The 18,414-nt window shown below is 39.2% G+C and overlaps 2 protein-coding genes across 3 annotated transcripts in view; both read left to right on the top strand.

Moving 5' to 3' along the window:
- LOC109228491 overlaps positions 1-3,625 on the top strand; it is a 3,988-nt gene extending 363 nt beyond the window's left edge. The window contains exons 2-4 of one of the 2 annotated variants that reach the window (XR_002068387.1): positions 974-1,282; positions 2,579-2,700; positions 3,167-3,625. Coding sequence is in view for 1 of the 2 variants with exons in the window: in XM_019393597.1 (XP_019249142.1) it covers positions 974-1,281 (308 nt within the window). In the remaining variant the exon portion in view is untranslated. The remainder of the gene's footprint in view (positions 1-973; positions 1,283-2,578; positions 2,701-3,166) is intronic. The other variant, XM_019393597.1, reaches the window with a different exon arrangement.
- On the top strand, positions 6,348-6,848 carry LOC109229771 (serine/threonine-protein phosphatase 7 long form homolog). The gene is made up of 2 exons (XM_019395325.1): positions 6,348-6,461; positions 6,582-6,848. Exons 1-2 carry the CDS (start codon positions 6,348-6,350, stop codon positions 6,846-6,848), a joined length of 381 nt encoding a protein of 126 aa, XP_019250870.1.

Here is an 18,414-nt window from a genome sequence, read left to right as displayed (position 1 = left end):
CACTTGACATTGTTATGTACTGTGCAAAGTATGGCACAGTTTTCTAAGAGCTTAAATGCTTCTTTTGATATGTAGCTAATCTGCTTTTTAGCACGAATCTGAATAGAGTTTTCGGTTGCATAACATTTATTGGAGGATAAATAATTATGGTAATATTTGATTTTGTATGAAGATTCTTGCCTTGTGGAGATCCAATGTTTTATGACTAACGAGAATGAAAGTTGATAAACCCCAAGTGTTGCTGATTGAATGGTTGCTTCACTGGTCACTTACTTAAGTTCCTCTTTGTGCTTGTAAATATAAATGATTTCTTCGCGATGAATGTTGCAGATTTAGAAATTGTTGGTGTTTCTGTTAAACTTTAATCTTACTGTTGTCAATTATTTTTTCCTCCTAAATCCAGGAGTTGAGATATACCTGTGATTTTGCTAAACATATCGTCTTCAATTCTTTGTGTTTCTCTTTCTTGTCTCTGTGTAAACATGTGTTTCATTGGGTGCTTGATTCAATGATCAGAAATAGATAATGATCGAGCTAGCTGTTAGGTCTGCTCCTATTATTATTGATGCAAATTAGGTCTTGCCTAACACTGTGTGCAAGAGAGACATGCAGCATTTAATCGAGGAAGAGGAGGTGATGGCACGAACTTATCAATAAAAATATTTTCAACGGATAAACTGGACACCAGTAGTTATTGGTTCTATTTGCCGTCGGGCAATGGGTTACCATGCTGCAGTCTGAACACATAGGTAGCACATGACCTTATCTTAGTAAATGATGTAGATACAATGCTTAATTATTATTTTAATGCGGGAAAAGCATTTTGATTGACTCAGTCTTGGTAATACTTGCTTCAAATGCTAATTTTTTCTCACTGTGGGAAAAACATTTTACGCATCATCATTCTTTACATGTTCTAATGACTCAGTTTCTGTGACTTTTTGAGAGAGTGACAAATATTTGTACTTTGCAGCCTACCTCTTTACAAGGCCCGCTAAGAAGGAAAGAAAGGCCAACACTGCACCACCTGTTATTCCAGCTGAGACTACTACTCCCACTCCGCCTGCTCCTCAAAATTTTGAACCCATCTTTACTCCTATTCCAGAACCTGTGAAGGTACCAGAGCCCCTTTCTGTAGATCAGCAGCGCAGTGTTTTTGAATGGATGCTAGAAGAGAAGAGGAAGGTCAAACCTCAAAATCGAGAAGAAAAGAAGAGAATCAATGAAGAAAAAGCTCTACTGAAACAGTTCATACGAGCAGATTCCATTCCGAAGATCTGATGTAACGTAGATAATTGATTCAAAATTTTCTTAGGCTGAACTTAGTTTTACTGATCCATCATTCACAACTTGGCATTCTTTTTAGATCAGTTCGCCTTCAATCTAATTGATACTACTGCTTTTTGAGTAGGCAGTTTAGATAATAGATGATATGTTACAGTAGAAATTCTTATTGCTGGTGAAGGAAATTAATGGAGTTCCATGACTGTTTCTCACTGTAGTTCATTAGATGGTCATTTGTGTTGGATATTTCATGAGTTATCTAAATGTTTTTATCTGAACGTTAAAGTCCAAAAACCCCAATGCCCAGATGATCCTTCAAATAAAAAGCATTTGCATATGGTGTTATTGATTAATAAGTTCTTGCATGTCTGTTGTGGATATTGGAACTGGTTTTCGACCACATTTTAAGGTTTTTCCATATCTTGGATTTCTGTGCCAAATGTTTTGTACCTGACACTGTGCAAAATCTGTATGTGGATGGATCGTGATGTCCACAATAAATAATTGGCCAGTCACTTTGATTTTTTTGGACATTGTCTCTTGTTCGGGTTTAGTAGGAGTAATAAGTTTAGCACAGTTATCTAAGAGCTTTAATGCTCTCTGTCCTCTGGTACCTGCTCAATCTGTTCTTTTGAATGAGTATGAAAGAATTTGAATGGTGTTCTGGATATTGTTGCCAAGGTGCATTTTATAGTTCATACCATGTATTTGAGGATAAATAAAGATAGTAATAGTTGAGTTGTGTGATATATTCTTGCTGTATGGAGAACCAATGGTTTATGATTTATGGGACTGAAAATTGACAAGCCCAAGTTTTGTTGATTTCAGATGATTCATGATACTTCTTTTGTAAATACAGATTCAGACAGAGTGGTTTGGACGGTGTAGTTGCTTCTCGCTATCCTTTCAGAAACATGCATGTCTAGTATAACTATGTTCAGATTCTTTCTTGATTACAGAAGGAATTTGGGCCTTTAAGCTTTTAGGGGATTCAAGTTGAACTTCATCTTCTGAGCAGTCATTTAGTCTAGAAAATATAAGCCTCACTCGTAACAGAAGTTCCTCTTTCTGCTTGTCATTGTGGAATATGAATGAGTTCTTCATGATGAATATTGCAAATTTAGAGAATTGGTGGTGCTTCTGTTATATATTTTTATCTTATTATGCTGAAGTGTTGTTTTTAATCTGGAGTTGGAATTAACCAGTGATTTGCCAGACATATCATCTCCAGTTTTTTGTGATTCTCTTTCTTATCTCTGTATAAACATGTGTTTCGTTGGGTTATTTGATTCAGTGATCAAGAATTTGATGACTATAGAGATAGAGGTTGAGTTCTGCTCCTATTATTAATTAGGTCCTGCCTAGGACTGTGTATGGGAGCAGACAGACAGACAGACATCTACTTGAGGAAGAGAGGTAATGGCACAAGTGATTAGTAAAAAATTTGCATGAGAATAAAAGGACAGATGTACTTATTGGTTCTACTTGCCTTTGGGCGCAGGGAAAACGTGCATCACTATGCACATACATGTAGAATGTAGATCCACTTGTTTATATGACCTTATCTTAGTCTATGATGCAGTACTGTACTTAACCACCATTGTTGTGTGGGGAAAACAATTTGATTGTCTCAATTTTTTGTAATACTTGCTTCAAATGCTAATTTTTTCTCACTCAAGTGTAACTTTATAGTTAAAATCTGGAGCCATGTACTTAATAAAAACTTCATATCGAGTACATCATGGAAGGTGTTGGTGAATTTGTTTTCTTATTTCTGGCTAGCATTTTGAAACATTTCACTTAAATCCTTCATTCTTCAGATGTTTTAATAGCTCAGCTTCTGTGACTTGTGAAAAATTGATAGATGTTTTTACTTTTGCAGCTTACCTCTTTACAAGGCCTGCTAAGAAAGGAAAGGAAAACTACCGCTAAACTACGCATTACTCCAAGTAAGACTACTACTCTCACTCTGCCCCTCTCTGTAGAGCAGTAGCACAGTATTTTTGAATGGATGCTAGAAGAAAAGCGGAAGATCAAACCTCAAGACCAAGAAGAAAAGAAAGAAAGGCGCTAAAGAAAAATCTCTACTGAAGTAGTTCATATGAACAGATTCCATCTTGAAGATCTGATACAAACCTGGCCGTTCATTTAATTCCATTTTTCGTCGGCTGAGATTAGTTTTACTGGTACACATTTACTACTTGGCATAATTTTCTTAAATTAGTTCACATTTGATCTAACTGATACTACTGCTGTTTTAGGAGGCAGTAATTGATGATAAATGATTAGATATAATAGATATTTTTGTTGTTAGTGGAGGAAATTAAATGGAGTTGCATTACTGATTTGTTTAGTGAAATGAACTTCTTGCCAACTGCTTTTCGGAAAATGGTGTCATTTGTGTTTTGATAATTCATGAGTTATCACAAACTACCCGCCCCAGACCCCGCTTGTGAGATTACACTAGTTTTGTTGTTTTATCACAAACCATCATTTGTATTTTGAGCTACATGGTTATCTATTATCCTCTATTGCGGTTGTGTGGAAACCATTGCAAGCTTGTCTTGGAGATATTGAAATCTTCTTATGGATAGGCTTTTGGTGAGGACATCAGCAATTTGATTTATTGAACTATTTTATACAGAGCCTCCCAAGTTCTTAGATGCAACTTCTTCAGAAAATTAAGCATTTTGGCTTTTTCTGCATTTGCCCTGAATGGGACATGCCATATATAGTTGTTAAAAATTACTCCCTCCGTTCACTTTTAGATTCTAAAAATAAATTTTCATTTTTACTTGTAACTTTTCGTATATCATGAGAAAAATAATTTATTTTTCCTATTTTGCCTTTAGCATTAATTACTCATTTCAAATCATTTTTTAAATCCATTAAAACTATACTCCAATTAATATGTGTATTATGGTAAATTGTGCACTATGTTTCTTAAGGGGTGTGCAAAGTCCATAGTGGACAAGTAAAAGTGAATGAAGGGAGTGTTTGAGATTTCCCCTTTTAGTTTGCATCCGTTAATCTTTTATGCTCTTTTAAAAATAATCTCTCTACCTTCACCATGTTAGATCTGCATACATTCTACCATTTTCAGATCCCACTTGCGGAATTATACCTTAGTTTGTTGTTATTATTAATGTACTCTTTTGTGCATCCTAAATACACGACCAGTTTTTTACACACAAAAATTTATTCGAGTTGTAGTTAATACATATATCATTTTGTTCGTGTGGCCTGAGTAAATTAATTAACTTAGTACAAATTTATTCAGGTACCTTATTACATATTTAAAAACTATATGAAAAAGTTTAAGTTAACGGAGTTAATAATTAAAAATATTTAAAAGAAATTGAGAAAATGATAGTGATCAAACAAAAACTGTTTGACTTTTTAAATAACACGTCACATAAGATGGGATTGAATGAACATGATTAAACCATATTAAGAGGTTTTTTCAACTTAAACCTTAACCTTTCTTGGGTTTTGGAGCCCTAGAGTTTGTGAAAGATCAAGTCCGAAACCTAATTGTGGTCTTTTTGGATCAAACGACACAAATAGGTAAAAAACAAATTGAGTACCATTTTATATATAGCTCGGTTATTCACCGCGCTATATTTGAACTAAAAATTGGCAGGAGGTATAACGCGCATATAGAAGGCGCTATATTATAGCGTCTTCTATATGCGCGCTATGCCTATATAAAAAACCTTTCCATTTCCTTCCCCCTCCAGACGCGAACCAGCAAACCCTAAAAACCAAAAATCGGTCCTCCCCCTCCCCATTTTTAAGGCAAAAAACTCCATTGGAGCTCACCCGTCCCACAAAAGTGTATCTTCTCGATATTGTAGCAAGCTAACACCGGATCTAAGGCGTCTTAGTTGTTTTTACTGTGGTCCATGTTTTTTCGTGATTGTTTTGTGATTTTAATTAATTTGTTATTTTTTATCCAGATTAGATTATTTTTGTGCTAAAACTTAGTAAAATAGATAAATTGTTAGTTAATGAATAATTAATGTTATTAGTTGTTATAAAAAATATTTATTAGTTGTGTTTTACTGTGGTACATGTATTTTCGTGATTGTTTGTGATTAAATTAATTTGTTATTTTTTATCCAGATTAGATTATTTATGTGCTAAAAATTAGTGAAATAGATAAATTATTATAATATAGTGTTATGTTGTGCCCGTAATTGTAATGTAGTGTCATTTAGTGTTATAGTTGTGCCCGTAATTGTATGTAGTGCCATTTAGTGTTATATTGTGCCCGTAATTATAGTACCCTTTAGCATAGTAAACTGATAATAAATTTTAGCTAATGGTGGTTGACTTTGTTCATGGCCGTTTAGAGTAATATTACTTTAGTGGAAAAATGTTGGTAGCTAACAGATGAAATATTAATATAAAAAATATTATCAACCTAAGTATCTGTTATATGAATAATTACTAAATTATCTTTATAGTTTTTGAAATTAATCATTTAATTATTTGTCAACCACAAAAATAGTCGAGTAAGAAATAAACATATAAAATAATAAACTAACATTTAAAATAAGAAACAAACATATAAATAATAAACTAATATATAAAATAATAAACTAACATATAAAATAATAAACTAATATATATAAAAAATAAATTAATATAGAAAATAATATTATAGAAAATGTATCAACGTAAGTAATAATATAGTAAAAGTATCGATTAAATATTAATATAAAAGATATTGCAATATATTAAAGATGTCAAGCAATTAAAAAGAAAAATACTTCAATTAATATTGTTCAATTTACAGACATCGTCATGGAGGTTCCCCTGTGCATCCCGGACTTGCATCTCGAGAGCTACTGTTGCTACAGGGCAACCATAGGTCTTCATACATCTGGGATGAGCAGTGTCTGCCCCAGACATTCCGCTCCAGACGTGTAGACGATATGTGGGAGTTCATTAGGGACCACCTACTCCATCCTCGTATAGTTAGACGCCTTCAAGATACGGGTTTTGACAGGATCATAGAGATCGGTCGATTAGAGTTCGACTGGGCGTAAATCACGGCTATGATAGAGTGGTGGCGACCGGAGGCGCACACGTTTGATCTACCCATCGGCGAGGCTACCATCACGTTTGAGGACTTGGAGGTTCTTTTCGGGCTGCCGGTTGATGGATTACCTGTAGCTTACTCGCACGCTCTTAGAGACTATAGGGGATTGCATTACCTGCATATGTTGCAGCGGCTCAACGGTTTCCAGCTAGTGGAGGAGACTGCATTGAATGGGGCCAGTCGATTGTAGCTGACCCCCGTCTGGCAGTATCTGGAGGCGATTGATGCGGAGATTACGGATGATTCACCGCCGGAGGATATCAACCGGCACACGAGATTGTTGCTGCTGCTGCTACTGTTTGGTGGTGTAGTGTTCTCTAACACTTTGGGAAACCTGGTTAGTTTGAGATTTCTACATCATCTAGAGCGGTTAGATGATTTACCTGGTTACAGCTGGGGTGCAGCTGTTTTAGGCTACCTGTATAGGCAGATGTGCCGGGCGTGCATGGGAACCTAGAGAGACGTTGCCGGATTTTTACCCCTGCTGCAGGTGAAAACATAGTCAATTCTTGGAATGGATGATCTTAACTACCTGGAAGGAACGGAGGATCACTAATGGGATTTATTAGAAAATAAAAAATTGCATAGAGACAATGATTATCCTATTTTCCCAACAGTTGTCGAGTGAGAGGGACTACCTAAGTTTCTACCACAGACGTTGGACGTAGGAGTCCCATAATGTTATAGAAATCAAGCAAGTGGTCTTATTGATGATAGCGATGAAATACGAGAAATGTGTGTCAACTGGGGCCTAGATTACGAGGCCCTCGGTCCCGAAGGGTGCACAAGATGTTGACGAAGAAGATGAAGACAGTGACCGTCGCGCCCCTTTTTCTCGCGAAATCGGGTTTCGACATTGACAACTCTTTTAAGGAAGGGTTTTAAAAGAGATAGTCGCCACCTAACGGAGTAAGGTGCGTTAGGGCACTTATTTGCAAATAACTCTATTTAACCATTTTGCGTCACCAAAGATCGGGTAAGGGCTCGAAATTACCTTGAAGAGAAGGTGTTAGGCACTCTTCGAGGTCCACAACTGTAGGTCCCGGCCGAGCTCAAGTATATGAATTAGTCTATGTGATCAAAGATAAGGAAATAAAGGGATATGGGGGGTTCATTATTAAACACAAATAATTGATGAAAGACAAGGTGGGGTGGGGTGGGGGGGTCCTAAATTTTTTAGCCTAAAGGATCACCCCGTGCAATATAAATAATACTTCGTAACTCCCTCAAGATGGGTGTTACTCATATTATTCAGCGGGCACAGACTATCATCTCATGCTACCCAATTACTATCTTTAAGTTTTTTACCTGAAGCACACTAGTCAATTCTAAGTCGTACCCTATGCGTGCACTACCCGTCCCATGCCTATGGTCCAGGAGGCGTTTTGGACCTCTTTTTTGGATAGTTCTAGACCTGACTTAGGTTGCTTAAAATGAGAAAACTAGACAACATACAAAACAAGTTGGAATTCACATAAAAAAGCAGATAAGGGCTCAGATTAGCCTCCACACATTAGGAAGCAAATGCACGCAAACAGATTGGCGTATTGACAGTTCAGAATTTGGATCCTATAAACATGATTTCTATGTGATTCTGGATTTCAAACATACTGGTAGTTCATGAAAGTAATTTCTACGTGACTGTGTAGTTGCCTACTGATTTCGGTTAGAAGCATTTAAACCTATGGCATGTGATCTAGGTAACTTATTCAGCAATTGACAGTGACAACAACAAAAAATACTCAGAATTACTTAGTTGTCTCTATAGGCATGCTTTCTAGTGACATAATTAAGCAGGTTTTATCAATTAGTCTACTGAGTTAAGCATGTCTAAAACACATAGATCAATTAGTCTAATAACAGTAGCGTACTGAACAAGTGACACAGTAGAGAAGTTTCATCAACTTACTAGTTCAGATGAAACAGAAAGAAGTTTAGCAATGCAGCAATGATCATCAACATCAACAAACAATAGAAGATTTCTGGCCTTGGCTTCCGACCGGCCAGGAATCAAAGCAGAATGATAACAGTATATAGTTTTAGTAGTGAGAAATACTCGAGTTCTTAGTCTGTCTGAAGGGGAAAGGGGGGAGGGGTTTAAATAGTACTAGACTAGAGCCCACAAATAAGGAATAATCAATCAAGGAAAGCACCTAACGGTTAATTAAGGAAAGAAAACTCAGAACCTTATTTAAGGTAAGCCAGAAGTAACAAGTGCATAGACACGTAAAATATATAGTCAGAGATTTTAACACTGTAATTAGGGACTCAAACAGATTTGGGTAATCAAAGACTCCTAAGTTTAGGGTAAGTGAAATTGGTCAACAATTAACGGCAAGAATCATAAAAATAGATAGACAGAATCACTGAAGGAAAAAATAAAATAAAGAATCGAAAATCCTAATTTTTAGGGTAAGTAAAATTGACGGAGATAATCAAAGGCAAAGCTATAATAAAAATGCATTGCAACATTAAAGATTGAACCAGATTTGGTTCGATTTTTTAAGAATCAAAAACCCTAATTTTTAGGGTAAAAAATTAGTCAGAAATATCTACGAAAAATCATAATAGAGAATCACATAGATAGATATACGGAAAAAACTAAAGAGAAGTATTTAACAAAAATAGAAAAACTATAGCATATCTTGAAAGATCTGAACCCTAGCTTTAGGGTAAATGAAGAATCGAGAAAATCTCAGAGATTCATACCATAAAGAGACGAAGAATGAACATAGATGGAAAGAAGTGAAGGTTTGAACCAGATTTGGCTCCAAGCAAGAGAAATCTACTTGCCATGTTAGGCAAGTGATTATGTAATACCATAATCGGTTAACCAGTAATATGAGACGGCCAATAAGGTAAGGAGATCGTCTATGGATTCCATCTCTGAGTTGGAATCGAAGGGGAGTGGGATTACGGTGCTAGGGTTTCAGAAGAGGGGAAGAAGAGAGAGTTTGAGGGCGGCGGGGTTTAGGGAATGAGGGATTAGGGTTAGAGATGGTTAATTAAAAAGCGAAGGGTGAACGGGGGCCGTTGATCTTCCAGGATTAAAAAAAAGGGTTTGGGTCGGGTATAGGAACGGGTATCGGTTGGTTTATTGAGTCAGGGGTTATTTGATTTGGGCTGGGGGTTATTTGAGCTAGGGTGTTAGATTTTGGGCGAGGGGTTGGTCCGAATTTAAATAAAAATGGGCCATATTTTACATACCCAATTTTAACAAATAAATAATTTATAAAAATAATAAATGAATACCAAAAAATATCCTTTGTGCGCTAAAATAATTTAAAATAGTTATTTAATATTTTAAAAATATAAAAGATCATTTCTGCATAAGTAATGTGATTATACACTAATATGGGCTATTATTGCAAAGATGTGCAATTTAGCCTAAAAATGCAAATGTAATTATGAAAAATGCACTAAAAATATTTAAGCACTATGTTGGCATAAATGGTGAATTTAGATGAATAAATCATCATAAAAATAATATGAAAGATAATTATCGGATATTTATACAATAAAAATTCAAAAAATAAATTGATTTAAAGCCCTTAAAATTATAGAAAAATACTTGTGCATGCTTGTAAATCCAATGATAATGCATGTGCACTATTTGAAAGTATATATGTATATTAAAAATATATGAGGGAAAAATTGGGTATCAACAGCTGCCCCTCTTTACCCGGGAAGGATGAAAGAGTTGTCGGGTAAAGAAATGATGACCGATTTCGACCGAATAGGGTAATTTAAAAGACATAGGCCGCACTCCGCTTTTTCGAGCTGCCTACATATCCCTGGTTTTACAGGAATCAGGCCATGTGTACTTCTGGATCCAACGGTGAATGAAACCGATGGAGTTGTTATAGGAACGGTCGTGTGTTTCGCCTAGGTTCTTTTGAGTAGGATAGTATCGGATGAATTTGTGCGAAGTCATGAATGTAAAGTTATGGATGTATCATAGGGCATATATCTGAACGGTCATAGGGTAAAGCGAGTAATTGATGGGAGTTGGTTACGTTTGAAATAATGGCAGGGTGTGAATGGTATGAACGTAAACCGGAGCGAAGGTTGCTCCTGTTCGAAGAACGGTTTACCTCCTGAGTTACATGCAAAAACTCAAAACACGATGCGCGTAAATATATATAGGTTATTGCGACAATTTAAACATGATGCAAATTCCCTTTGGACCATGAAGATTGTCTTCAGATGGTGAGGATGGTGTCCTTAGACCATGACGTTCTGGGCCATGAAGCGTGAGATAAGGGATCCGCAGGCCATGAAATGATGTTCTCGGGCCATGAGAATGGTGCCTCTGAACCATGACGCCTTTGAATAATGATGTGCAGTATTGAGAGATCCTCAGGCCATGGCATGGTGTCTTCAGGCTATGAGGATGATGCCTTTGGACTATGACGCCTTTGGATAGAGACATGATGATGGATCATATGAGCAAAACAAGACAGAGCTTAGTGTTGCATAGGATCGGGACATAGCTTAGCCCCGGAAAAGGCAAAATAGTGCTAGGTTTCAGATAGTGTAACATTCAGTATTAGACAAGGAAAGGCAGAGCTTAGCCTTATGCAGTTGGGGAGGCAGGGCTTAGCCTCATGCAAGAAGAGGAGACAATGCTTAGTCTCATGCAGTGGAAGGCAGTGCTTAGCCTTATGCAAATAGGGAGGCAGGGCTTAGCCTCATGCAAGAAGGGGAGACAATCCTTAGTCTCATGCAGTAGAAGGCAGTGCTTAGCCTTATGCAAATAGGGAGGTAGGGCTTAGCCTCATGCAAGAAGAGGAGACAATGCTTAGTCTCATGCAGTGGAAGGCAGTGCTTAGCCTTATGCAAATAGGGAGGCAGGGCTTAGCCTCATGCAAGAAGAGGAGACAATGCTTAGTCTCATGCAGTGGAAGCCAGTGCTTAGCCTTATGCAAATGGGGAGGCAGGGCTTAGCCTCATGCAGGATTCGAGACAGTGCTTAGTCTCATGCGAGGAAGGTAGTGCTTAGACTTATGCTAATGGGGAGGCAGGGCTTAGCCTCATGCAAGATTCGAGACAGTGCTTAGTCTCATGCAATGGACAAATAGCAAGTAGGAGCAGAATATTTCTTAGCTGGAGATATATTTCCGTGGCGGCCTTGCCGTTATGAAGATAGTGATTTTGGTATGTGTATACTTGCGAATGCTCCTATCATGTTCATTGTGCTTGCATCCAAAGAAAAATGGTGAGTTTTGCGGGGAAGGTTGGTTCGTGCCTTTGCCTACTTGTTTTTCTTTGCTTTGCTCTGGGGATCCGGTTCGAGTTATCCTGGGTAACATCTGACTGCTATAGAAATAACGTTTTCGAAAAAATACGCGTGTATTTGATGAAATAGAGTTATTCAAAAAAACATAGTGGTATGTAATATCAAGTAAATTAGATGAACTAATGACTGCGACACTTTAGAGACATTGCGCTTCTTTGCATTAGAATTTTTAGGGTCCTCCTCAAAATTCTGCCCCAGTTTAGTAAGTGATTCACCGACCGTTCTGCATGTGACGAAGTTTACTGGGTTTGCTCCGGAATTTTGAGGGTCCTCCTCAAAATTCTGCCCCAGTTACTTAACCGATTCTCTGACTGTCTTGCATATGATGATGTCGGCTGGACTTGCTCTAGAATTTTTAGGGTCCTCCTCAAAATTCTACCCCAGTTTCTGGTTGTGAGAAAAAATGAAAATTTTATTGAGATGTGACCGAACCCACAAGGCTGCCTATGTATCCCCTCTTAAACGGGAATCGGGTCAAGCGTAGTTCAGTTACATCAAATGAAGAAATGTAAATAATTTAAATATAGTATCTCTTGACTGCTTCTGAATTGATAGGCTTTGGCCAAACTTCTCCATCCATTTCTGCGAGTATGAGTGCTTCTCCTGTTAGTACCCTGTGAACCATGTAGGGCCCTTGCCGATTGGGCGAATTTGGCTTCGTCTTGATGTGGGAAGATTCGTTTCAACACCAGCTACCCCGGTGTGAACTGTCTAGGTTTGACCCTTTTGTTGAAAGCTCTGGACATCCTGTTCTGATAAAGTTGACCATGACATACTGCATTCACTCTTTTCCCGTCGATAAGAGCCAATTGTTCATAGCGACTCCTTATCCATTCTGCATCACTGAGTTCTGCTTCCTGTATAATTCTTAAAGAAGGAATCTCGACCTCGGCGGGAATGACAGCTTCAGTACCGTAAACCAGCATGTAGGGAGTTGCTCCGGTTGATGTGCGAACTGTGGTACGATATCCCAATAAGGCAAATAGTAATTTCTCGTGCCATTGTTTGTGGTTGTCTACCATTTTCCTCAAGATTTTCTTGATGTTTTTGTTGGCGGCTTCCACGGGTCCATTCATTTGAGGTCTGTATGCTGTGGAATTCTTATGCTTGATCTTGAAGGTTTCACACATAGCTTTCATTAAATCGCTGTTGAGGTTGGCAGAATTGTCGGCTATGATAGATTTTGGCACCCCGAAACAGCAAACAATACGATCCCTGACAAAATCTGTGACGACTTTCTTGGTTACAACCTTGTATGATGCAGCCTCAACCCATTGTGTGAAGTATGGCCACTAAAATGAACCTGTGCCCGTTTGAAGCGGCGGGCTCAATTGGACCGATGACATCCATTCCCCAAGCGGCGAAAGGCCAAGGTGCATTGAGTTTATTTGGTGGTACCCGTATCATTTCTGCTTGTACCCGACATTGGTGACACTTCTGAACATACCTGATACAGACTGTTTCCATAGTCATCCAAAAGTATCCTGCTCTTAATATCTTCTTGGCTAGAATGAAACCATTCATGTGCGGCCCACAGGTTACTGCGTGTATTTCCTAGAGCAATCTGGAAGCTTCTTTGGCGTCAACACACCGTAATAATCCTAGGTCTGGAGTCCTTCTATATAGAATTCCTCCACTTTGGAAGAGATGATTGGACAATCTCCGGAGCGTGCGTTTCTTAGTATGATTTGCGTGCTCCGGGTATTCTCCTCTTGCCAAGTATTCCTTGATATCGTGAAACCAGGGATTTCCGTCTATTTCTTCTTCAACATAAGCACAATAAGCTGGCTGACTATGGATCCTTACTGGAATGGGATCGATGAAATTCTTATCCAGATGCTGTATCATGGAAGAAAAAGTAGCCAGTGCGTCTGCAAACTCATTCTGGATTCTTGGAACATGTTTGAATTCTAACTTCGTGAACCTCTTCATCAACTCTCACACATGATATAGACATGGTAGTATCTTAGTATTCTTTGTAGCCCATTCTCCTTAAACCTGATGTACCAGAAGATCTGAATCACCAATTACCAGCAACTCTTGTATATTCATGTCGATGGCCAAATTGAGCCCCATGATGCAAGCCTCATATTTTGCCATATTGTTGGTGTATGGAAACCCGAGCTTCGCGGATACCGGCTAATGTTGACCCGTCTCTGACACCAAAACTGCTCCAACACCTGCTCCTTTGAAATTTGCAGCTCCATCGAAGAACAATCTCCAACTGTCGTAGGCTTCGGTAATATCTTCTCCTACAAACGATACTTCTTCATCGGGAAAATACGTTTTCAATGGTTCGTATTCTCCTCCCACAGGATTTTCTGCAAGGTGATCTGCTAAACCATGTCCCTTGACCGCCTTCTAAGTCACATAGATGATGTCAAACTCACTCAACAATATCTGCCATTTGGCTAGTTTCCCTGTAGGCATTTGTTTCTAGAAGATGTATTTTAGGGGATCTATCCTCGATATGAGGTATGTAGTGTAGGCACAGAAGTAGTGCCTCAATTTTTGAGTTATCCACGCCAAGGCACAACAGGTACGTTACAGCAAAGAATACCATGCTTCATAAGGTGTGAACTACTTACTCAAGTAATATACGACCTGTTCTTTTCTTCTCGTCTCGTCATGTTGTCCCAAAACACAACCGAAAGCTCCATCTAGTACGGACAAATAGAGTAGCAAAGGTCTACCAGGTTCCGACGGGACCAAGACTGGTGGTGTGGATATGTATTCCTTGATTCTGTGAAAGGCTTTCTCACATTCTTCGGTCCATCTTGTTGCAACATCTTTCTTCAGCATTTTGAAAATTGGCTCACAAATCACGGTCGACTGTGCTATGAATCGGCTGATGTAATTGAGACGCCCCAAGAAACTCATCACATCTTTCTTGCTCTTCGAGGGTGGCAAATCTTGTATGGCTTTGACCTTTGAGGGGTCCAATTCGATCCCCCGGTGACTGACGATGAAACCTAGCAATTTTCCAGCAGGGACTCGAAAGCACACTTTGCAGGATTCAATTTCAGATTGTACCTTCGAAGCCGATTAAAGAATTTCCTTAAATTTGCTATATGATCTGTGCTTCTTTTGGATTTGATGATGACGTCATCCATGTATACCTTTATTTCTTTGTGAATCATGTCATGGAAAATGGTCGTCATGGCTCTCATATAAGTGGCCTTAGCATTCTTCAGGCCAAACGACATCATTTTGTAACAATACATTCCCCACGGAGTGATAATGGCTATTTTCTCGGCATCTTCCTCATCCATCCAGATCTGATGGTATCCCGCAAAGCAATCCACAAAGGATTGGATTTCATGCTTGGCACATTTGTCAATCAGTATGTGTATATTGGGTAACGAGAAATCATCTTTGGGACTTGCTTTATTTAGATCCTGATAGCCGACACATACTCTAACCTTTCCATCTTTCTTTGGAATTGGCACGGTGTTGGCCAACCAGGTAGGATATTCGACCACTCTGAGAACTTTGGATTTGATCTGCTTGGTGATTTCTTCTTTGATTTTCAGACTCATATCAGGTTTGAACTTTCTGAGTTTCTGTTTTACAGGCAGACACATCGGATCGGTAGGTAGTTTATGAGCCACTATAGACGTGCTCAAACCAGTCATATCATTATAAGACCATGCGAAAATGTCCTCATACTCCTTCAGGAAATTGGTGTATTCTTTTTTTTTCTGACGGTGACAAAAGGATCCTTATGCGGGTTTCTTTGACTGTTTCAAAATCTCCCAAGTTGACTATCTCAGTTTCGTCCAGGTTAGACTTAGGCTTATTCTCAAAATTCTCAACTTCTCTGACAATTTCCTCAGGGATTATAACTTCTTCTTCTACTTCTTATGAATCACTATCCTTATGTTGCGTTCTCTCATTACATGTCACAGTTGTTGGTTCATCAGGATAAGTGAATAATAATGCTGTAGAGAAAAAAAGTAAAATATAATAATGAATACTAAAATAACAATGCATTAATTAAATCTCGAAAACATCAAAACAAGTATGGCTGATGACTCGAGCAATTATTTCAAAACAAAATGCGTCTTAAAACAAAATACGGGAAATATCTTAAATGCTTAAATGGCTTTTTAAAAACAAATCATGCTAATTGCCAGGCTACCCAGGAACTCGACGGGCCCGGGATGGTGCAACAGTCCAATTCTTGAGAACAACTCCCTTTTTCATGGTCTGAATGGTGAGGTCTTCTTCCTGCTCCTCCTCAACTATTGCATTGCAGTCCATGTGTTCATCATCCAGAAACAGGTTCCTTAGGCTAGCTAAAGCCTCATCTTCTTCAGATCCCCATATCACGTCAGTATGTTGAAATGTCTGATGCAAATGCGGTATTGACTGTTCAAGAGGGTAATAGGGGCCACGCCATGGCGGCGACCAATCATCGTACTCCTGCCAGGTGTACTAATACCCAAGTCCAAAGGTGGTACCGTGACGTTTTGGTTGTATTGGCTTAGTGATACCCTGGATATTCTTACTGAGACCTTTACCGGGTCATACCCTGTCCATAATAGTATGCTTTCGATCTTATTACTCCACCACTTGTCTTTCTCTATTGCATTGACACGCTCGATGCGATGGTACATTTCTCCACCCAACTTCCTTCTATTCTCATCAACCGGAACAGTTTGATTGGTATAGATGGGATTACTTCCGTCTCCATGAATGATCACCTTCTGATGGTTCCATTCGAACTTTACGACCTGGTGTAGCGCAGAAGCTACAGCTCCAGCAGCATGTATCCAAGGTCATCCCAACAAAAGATTGTACGTAGCAGATATGTCGAATACTTGAAACTCAACAATAAACCAAGCCTGGCCCATCTGCAAACAAAGGTTGATTTCACCAATTGTGGCCCTTTGAACCTATCAAATGCTTTCACATTCATACTCCCTGCTCGTATCTCATGGAAATCTTTACCCAACCTTTTCAAAGTAGTCAATGGACAAATATTAAGGCTCGAACCCCCATCTATTAGGACTCTAGCAATGAATTTGTCCTCGAACTGTACTGTGACGTGTAGTTCCCTGTTGTGACTCAGTCCTTCAGGTGGTAGTTCGTCTTCGTGAAAGGTGATCTTGTGGCTCCCCAATACTTGCCCTACCATGTTGTCCATCTCTCCACGAGTAATGTTGTTGGGCACGTAAGCTTCATTGAATACTTTCATTAATGCATTTCTATGCGTCTCAGAATTCTGAAGCAGTGACAGAATGGAAATCTGAGCCGGGGTTTTGTTCAAATGATCCACTACGGAGTACTCCCTTGCTTGAACCTTCCTCCAAAGATCATTTGGGCCGGTTTCAATGATAGGTTGCTTGGGAGCGGCTTCTTTACTTGTTCCTCCCAGATGCTCAGGTGTATAAACCCTATCGGTCCTGGTCATGCCTTGTGCGGCACCCGTTTCTTCCATCTTCCCTTTTCCGTTCCTTCTCGCCTCTGTAGCATAGTCCCATGGTATAGCATTGGAATTAAAGGACGGTGTAGGTGCTACCGTCACAGTAAAGGGTGTGGTCACTTCCACCTCAAACGGAGCTGGTGCGGCTGAGGGCGTTGTTGTTTTAACCTCAAACGGAGCGCGGCTATTTCAACCTCAATTGGTGACTGAATTTGCACTATAATGGGTGTGAGAGTGACTGGAGGTATTGTGGTTTCATCCCCTTCACGAATGAGTCCAATTGATCCTTCCGGATCCCATTCTTCATCATCTTCTATCACATTTACCCCTCGCCCCTGTGATCTGGGAGGGGATTATTGCGGACATTAGGTGCAGCCTCTTTTGCTTGTATGACCTTGGTGTCAATTAGAGTCTGGATCTTGTCTTTCAAAGTGCGACATTCATCAATAGTGTGTCCCTTCATGCCCGAGTGGTAGGCACATGTCTTGTTCGGATTAACCCACTGAGAAGAGTTTTCCATAGCAACAGCGGGAATATGGGTGACATAACCGGCAACCTTCAATCTTTCATAAAGCTGATCGATGGGTTCGGCGATAGGAGTGTATTGTCTGGGTGGTCTACGGTCAAAATATGGTCTGGGTTTTTGGTAGTTTTGGCGGGCTGGTGGTGGTGAGTGGTAATATGCAGGTTGTGTGTTATAAGTATGGTAGGTAGTGGCGGGTTGTTGGTATCTGGGAGGTGAGGTGGGGTTTGGTATGTGAGAGGAGATTTTGGCTCTTGGGCTACGATCACGACTCCTACTTCTTTCTTCTTGGATATACCCCCTGACTGCAAAGCTTTATTCGTAGCCTGTAATATCTCAAAATTAGTTACCATTCCGCTCTTGATTCCTTCTTCAATTCTTTCCCCCAATTTAATGATGTCAGAGAACTTGTGATTCTCAATAACCATTAACCTTTCGTAGTATTGTGGATCCTGGGCCCGGACAAAGAACTTGTTTGTTTGCTCTTCTTCCAATGCTAGCCTTACTTTCGCAGCTTCTGATCTCCACTGAGTAGCATACTCGCGGAAAGTCTCTGTTGGCTTCTTCTTGAGATTCTGGATATAGAAGACATCTGGTGCATTCTCCGTATTAAACCTGAATCGATCCATGAAATCCGATGCCATGCTTACCCAATTACCCCATTTCTTTGGATTTTGACTCATGTACCAAGATAGGGCGTCTCCAGTGAGGCTCCTCATGAGCAATTTCATGCGAATCCTTTCATCCTTTCCAACTCCTACAAGCTTGTCATA

Source organism: Nicotiana attenuata, chromosome 7 (assembly GCF_001879085.1).
Source record: "Nicotiana attenuata strain UT chromosome 7, NIATTr2, whole genome shotgun sequence".
In the NCBI taxonomy this organism is placed as follows: Eukaryota; Viridiplantae; Streptophyta; class Magnoliopsida; order Solanales; family Solanaceae; genus Nicotiana; species Nicotiana attenuata.
The sequence above is the reverse complement of the archived record's forward strand: the minus strand, read 5'-3'. Positions and strand labels throughout refer to the sequence as shown.

Coding starts and splice junctions, on each gene's coding strand:
- LOC109229771 (XM_019395325.1), top strand. CDS start 6,348: ATGATAGAGTGGTGGCGACCGGAGGCGCACACGTTTGATCTACCCATC. Junction 6,462..6,581: donor TGCCGGTTGATGGATTACCT/GTAGCTTACTCG, acceptor AGTCGATTGTAG/CTGACCCCCGTCTGGCAGTA.